Raw genomic sequence first — 6006 nt, 5'->3', positions numbered from 1 at the left:
GTTTGATCTCCACTGGATGTCCGTTTGTTCCTGTGATTGGTGGTTGGGGCAGGAAGGGCTCTGGCCAGAGAGGCCCTGGGTTTGGGGGCTCAGTCCTACTGTATGAAGCAGTTGGCCTTGGGCTCCCCTTGGCTGGCAGCAGGCTGGACCCCGGGGCCTCCTGTCAGTGCCGCTGAACCAGGGACAGGAACCAAGGCTCTCCCCTGGCTGGAGTCACAGCGGCCACAGCCCAGCCTAAGATAGTGCCAGGGTTTCCGGGATGGCCACACTAGGAGGTGGCGCAGGTCCCGGCAGCCCCAGGGCCACCCCAGCATGTAGGTCAGCACAGCACCTTTTCCTCTCTCCGTTTGCGGTCGTGGGAGCTGCTTGTGGAGGGAGCCATGCGCACGCACCTGCCCCCTTTGTCACTGCTGTGCTCAGCACCTCCAGTCTCTCCACAGCCCTTTAGGAGCTGGGGACCCAATCCCCACCCTCCTCCAGGGCTGTCTGCCCGTGCCTGCTCCCAAGATGCCCGTGTAACACTCCAGCCCCATCTCCACCCAGAAGGACGGGGGTTAGGGGATGCCCTGACTGGGGCCCCAAGGAGTGAGCGGCCACATCAACAGCAGTGAGGACTGTCTTGGGCCCCGACCCTCAGGCGCAAGGAAGAACAGGAGGGGCCAGCCACCCAGTGGGAGCAGACATTAAGCCTCCGAGGGAGCCTTCGAGAAAGGCTGACGCCCTCATTTTTTTACGCAAATTGAGGAGAGCAGTGTTACCCACAGCTCCCAAACTGGCCAGACTCACTGGGGCCAGAGTGGGGCATGTCATCCCAGGGGATTCCCTGACTTCTCCCAGCAGACATCCCAGTCTCACTCTGGGAAGCAGGAACCCAGGGCTCAGGCAAGCCCGCCACTGAAAGGGGCCAAGAGAACACACCCACCCACAGAATCTGGGGCTCCTGCAAAACACAGCTGTTTCCCCGGCAGGATGTTCTCCTGATTGACGGAAAGCCAGACTACCCACTCCCAGCTCCGCTCGCAGGGGAAGGCTCCCCCAGAGCCCTCACCGTCCTACCGTCCCCTTTCCAGTCCACAGAAGACGAAGCGCTGCCACACGGGGGTTTATTCCAGTCACAGCTTCCAGAGAAACTCAACAATAAATTACATCATTAAATAAACTCTGCTGGACCACACCCCCTTCTGCCCCTCCTGCTCTCCACGTGCTCCCTCAGGTCCCGGTGGGGACGCAGCCAGGCCCACCCCCTTGCACTATGCGACAGGGGAGTAGCCTCAGTGGGTCCCGACGAGTAAGGGTTGAAGGAGGCTCCCCGCCCTGCTCCTCGGCCCCTCGCACTCACTTGCCTGACCTTGACAGCTGGGCAGCTGCTAGTCAGCTGTCTCCTCCGGAGGGAGTGCCGAGGAGGGGGCCACAGCCGCCCCAGGCAGGCCTGTGTCCCTAGAGGTGTGTAGGGTTCTCCAGAGAAGGATCTGTCTTAGTCATGTGCAAGACCACAGTGGGGGCCTTATAGTGGCCGTGGGTGCCCCGGCCATAGCCCCCAGGGGCCCGGCAGGCCTTTGCCCGGGCCCGGCCAGCTGCCATCTTGCGGTGGCACAGGCTCTGCCAGGTCTGGAAAGTCTTGGAGCTCCACACCCAGACGCCGCTGGTGATGCCCACCACCAACGACATGAAGATTTTGAGCATAAAAACAGCCACGGTGGGCACCGAGCCCCCTTGCAGCGAGCAGTCCCTCCGGCCGCCGGGCGTGGTGGCCGCCGAGCAGGCCTGTTCCGTGGCCCGCAAGCGCCAGAAGTCCATGTTGAGGCGTTCGTAGACGTAGCACACAATGACGCAGGTGGCAGGCACGGTGTAAAGGATGGAGAAGACCCCAATCTTGACCATGAGCTTCTCCAGCTTCTCCGTGTTGGTGCCCCCGGTCTTCATGATCTTGCGGATGTGGAAGAGGGCCACGAAGCCAGTCAGGAGGAAACTCGTGCCCAGCACCAGGTAGCAGGAGAGGGGCACCAGCACGAAACCGGTGAGCGCTGCCGCGTCCATATTGGCCACGTAACAGAGCCCGGTCAGCTCATCCCCCGCCACCTTGCGCAGCGTCAGGATAACAATGGTCTTGAGGGCTGGCAGGCCCCAGGCTGCCATGTGGAAGTAGCTGCCGTGGGCCTCGATGGCCTCGTGGCCCCATTTCTTGCCGGCGGCCAGGAACCAGGTGAGGGTCAGCACCACCCACCAGAGCGAGCTGGCCATACCGAAGTAGTAGAGCAGCAGGAAGACGAGGGTGCAGCCCGTGTTCTCCAGGCCCTCCTGGATCACGTAGAGCGCACCCGCCTCCTGGTCGCAGGCCACGCTCTGGGCCCCGGCCACGGCCCGGATGAGGAAGGCCAGCGAGTAGACGTTGTAGCACATGGAGAGGAAGATGATGGGACGCTCCGGGTACTGGAAGCGGTGCGGCTCCAGCAGGAAGGTGAGCACGGTGAAGGCGGTGGAGAAGAAGCACAGCGCCGACCACACGGCCATCCAGACGAGCGCGAAGTCCTTGTCGCGCCGCGACCAGAACACCTCGACGCCTGGCCCGCAGCGCGGCGCGCACGAGCGGCTCTTCTCTACGTACTGGAACTTCTCTGGGTTCTCGCAGGTGCCGGCGGCGCCCTGCAGGGCGTCCTCGGCGGGCCGCGCGGGCCGCGGCGCCACGGGCAGCATGCCCAGGCCCTTGTGGGGCTCGGTGGGGCCAGCCGTGGCGTTCTCGGGCGCCTCCATGCAGAGCGCGTGCGGGTCGTTGCGCGTGGGCAGCCGGGCGCAGTCCAGCGAGTCCGGCCAGCCGAAGTTGAACTGCTCCATGATGGGCGCGCAGCGCAGGCGCGCCTGCTCGCACATGGGCCGGCAGGCGGGGATGGGCGTCGAGACCTGGTCGGTGCACATGGGCGCGTAGAGCGAGCACAGGAAGAAGCGCAGGTGGCTGTGACAGCCGTACTGCACGAGCGGCGCGAACTCGGCCAGCTCGGCGGCCGCCTCGCCCTGCGACGTGTGGCCCAGCAGGTTGGGCATACGGGTCAGGTTGTAGCCGATGCCGCGGCACATGGGGATCTCCACCACCTGGCACGGCGCCGGCCCGCGCCCGCGCTCCGGGTCGAAGCGGCCGATCTCCAGCGCCGCGCCGCCCGCAGCCAGCAGCTGCCACAGCAGCAGCGCCCGGCGGAGCGGCGGCACGGCCATCCCGGGCGGTCCCGGCCGAGGGCGGGGAGGGCGGCCCCGCCTCACTCGGGCCGCGCCGTCCGGCGCCCCCGTGCCCGCCCGCCACGTCGCCGGGTGCGGGCCATAGCGGAGCCGGTCGCGTGTGTCCCTGCGCGGCCGGGCGCCCTGGGCAGCGCGCGGAGAAGCCGCCCGAGGGAAAGGAGGCGCCGAGCCACCGCCGCCGCCGCCGCTACTCGAACCGCTGCCGAGCCGGAGCAGGCGCCGCCTCCCGGGGCCGCGGGTACAAGCCTTGGGGCGGGGCGCCTGCTGGACACGCCCAAGGGCGGGGCCTTTGCGCGCCCGACACGCCCCCCGGCCGGGCTTTAAAGGCGCCGCGCCTCGCAGCTGCGCTGTACGACAGGACCAACCCGGGCGCGGTCTGGCTGGGCGGGGTGTACGAGTAGTGACCTCGTCTGCCCGCTCACAGTCTGTTCTACCCTTTCTGAGGAGTTGCTGCCCAACTTCTCTCCGGGACAGCACAGTCAGCCGGAGGATTTCCCTGTCCACCCCGTACCGCGTCACCTACGTTTTTCCCCAGGCGGGACCATTTCTAAGGCTTCTACTCCTGGGACGCCTCGACCGTGGACTCTGGGGCAGTTCGAGAGCAGCCTCTCCGCCTCTTCACTAGTAGCATGTGGCTCTGGGCCCTTCGCTCTGAGCCTGTTTTCGTTTCTGTAAAACAGGCAGATAATCCCGTCAAAATGAATTCACCTGTGGCTCGCGCGGGCTGCTTACCCGTCACACTGCGCACTTGAACTCATGGTCTCTTCGCAATCCACCTGCCCCCTTGACACCTCGGGACTGCTTGAAAACCCAGTCTCCTTCTGCCCCCTCCCCTCCTCTGCACTCCCTTGGTACAGGGTCTCCCCTAAGAACTCCTCTCTGCCCAGGAAGCCTGCGGCTTTCCGCCATCCCCCTCCCCTGAGCCCCCTGCTCCCTCCTGCGCCTGCAGAGTAGCGGCCAGGTACAGTGACAGCCGAGGAACATTTCAGTTCAGCTCACACCCGCCTCACCTAAACCTGACAGCTGTCAGGATGCCACCAGACTATTGCTCAGCCTGCTTCCATGGCGGGACCTGAATAGGGGGAGGAGAGAGGCCAGTTCTTCCCTTTGCACAGATGGAACCATCAAGGCAGTCCTAGGCTCAGCCTGCTGGTAACAGGTGACAGCCAGTGAGTGGGGTCTGAGACTGTGACCCCTGAGCTGCCCACATAACACCCCTCATCCCCACTCAGGTCGGGAAGGTGTTTCTGAGAGGCTGGGATTGCCGGGGGCTTCCTGGGGCCCCAAAGGCCCTCTGCCCTCCCACCTCTGCCCAGACAGGGTTCCACCACGGTTCCCAGGTAGCTTTCTGGGTGAAACCCAAGTGCCATCCAGGAGGCCACCCAAGGGGCCCTGTTCTGGTCTGGAGTTCCCTTAGAAACTGCCTCCCTCCTCCCCAGCCCACCCCATCTGCCCTCACCCGCTTGGCCTAGATGTACCTGGAAGACTCAGATTCCACGTGAGCTCTTGGCATTGGTCCAGCCCCAGCAGCTGCTCAGGGGTGCTCAGTGGATGAAGGGCTGAGGGAGAGACCTGCACTGCAGGGGGCCTAGGAAACTGGTCGAAGACCTGAAGTGAGCCAGGTGGGCCCCGGGCCAGGGGCTTTACACAGTGAACTTTTAAACTCTCACAACAGCCAGGCAAGGAATTCTGTGCCCATTTTACAGATGAGAAATTGAGGTTCAGAAAACTCAAGACATTTGCCTGGGAATACACAGTTCACAAGGGTCAGGGTTGGCATTCAGGCTCTTCCACTGCATAAGGCTGCCTGTTGCCACCAGCGCAAGGGCACCTGCCCGACTGGCCCTGCTTGATAGCCTGGTACATAGCGGGGGCGGTGTGCAGCATGGAGCCGGGGCAGTGGTTGTAATTGGTGCTCACCTCCCCTGGAGCAGCGCTGGAGCAGGGAAGGGAGGAGGAGGACCCGAGAGGTTGGGACTCCGTGGAGATGCAGCCAGCCCTGTTCTCAGCATGAGACACGTCCTCAGCCCACCTGGGCTGTGACAGCTGAAGTGGCAAGCTCCTGATCGTCCCAAAGAGGCAGCACAGAAATAGGGTAACTTTGAAACAAGGACCTGATTTTGATGCTCTAGTCAAGGAGGTTCCCAAAATGCCAGTGACAGCTTCCCATGGCCCAGGGTGAAGGCCATGCCCCTGGGGATGGGCAGCAAGAGCCCTTCCAGGTATAGCCCTGGCCCAAAGGCCCTTTTCTGCTGTTGGGCACACCAGCTTCCTAGGGGCAGACCCCAGCTCTCGGGGACAGGGCTGGAGGCTCTGTTCTGTGGGCCCAGAGTCCTGGCCCACTCACCGTTGCCACTTGTACACTCACATGCTGTTAGCCTTCCGTTCATCCCCCACTCTGCCCCAACGCCAGCAGCTGCTCAAGGACCCTAGGGACATTTTATTTCTCTCTGTGTCTTGCCCCAAGGAGGCACAGATGCACGGATGAGAGTGGTGCATGGGCTAAGCCCCCACCTCACAGGGTCTGTAGGAAGCTGGGGTTTTGGAGCTGCCCCGCTGCGGGCAGCCGGGTTGAGAGGCGGAGAAGGCTGGAGGCTTCCCCCTGCTACGACTGGTCTGGGATCCAGGCTTTTTTGTGTGCCTCTGCCCCCAGCCAGGGTGAAGAAGAGGCCGGGGGCCCTTCCTCTGGCAGCCATAGTGGGGAGGACGCCCCAGGAGCCATGGGATGCCAGGCTTGTCACCATGACAACAGCTGCTCCTGGGAAGTCAGAGGTGGGG

At 63.9% G+C, this 6006-nt stretch overlaps 1 protein-coding gene across 1 annotated transcript; it reads right to left on the bottom strand.

The window, feature by feature from the left end:
• Positions 1-1089: 1089 nt before the first annotated feature.
• Positions 1090-3746, bottom strand: FZD9 (frizzled class receptor 9). Its single transcript, XM_086374526.1, has one exon. The coding sequence runs from the start codon at positions 3205-3207 to the stop codon at positions 1438-1440; it is 1770 nt and encodes a 589-aa protein (XP_086230652.1). The 5' UTR covers positions 3208-3746; the 3' UTR covers positions 1090-1437.
• Between the last annotated feature and the right edge of the window lie 2260 nt (positions 3747-6006).

Source organism: Bos grunniens, chromosome 25 (assembly GCF_055505025.1).
Source record: "Bos grunniens cultivar Pamir isolate PY7600 chromosome 25, Bosgru_T2T1.0, whole genome shotgun sequence".
Classification (NCBI taxonomy): domain Eukaryota; kingdom Metazoa; phylum Chordata; class Mammalia; order Artiodactyla; family Bovidae; genus Bos; species Bos grunniens.
This window is presented reverse-complemented; position numbering and strand designations above follow the sequence as displayed.

Excerpts from the sequence above, each read along its gene's own strand:
- FZD9 (XM_086374526.1), bottom strand. The coding sequence starts at position 3,207 with ATGGCCGTGCCGCCGCTCCGCCGGGCGCTGCTGCTGTGGCAGCTGCTG.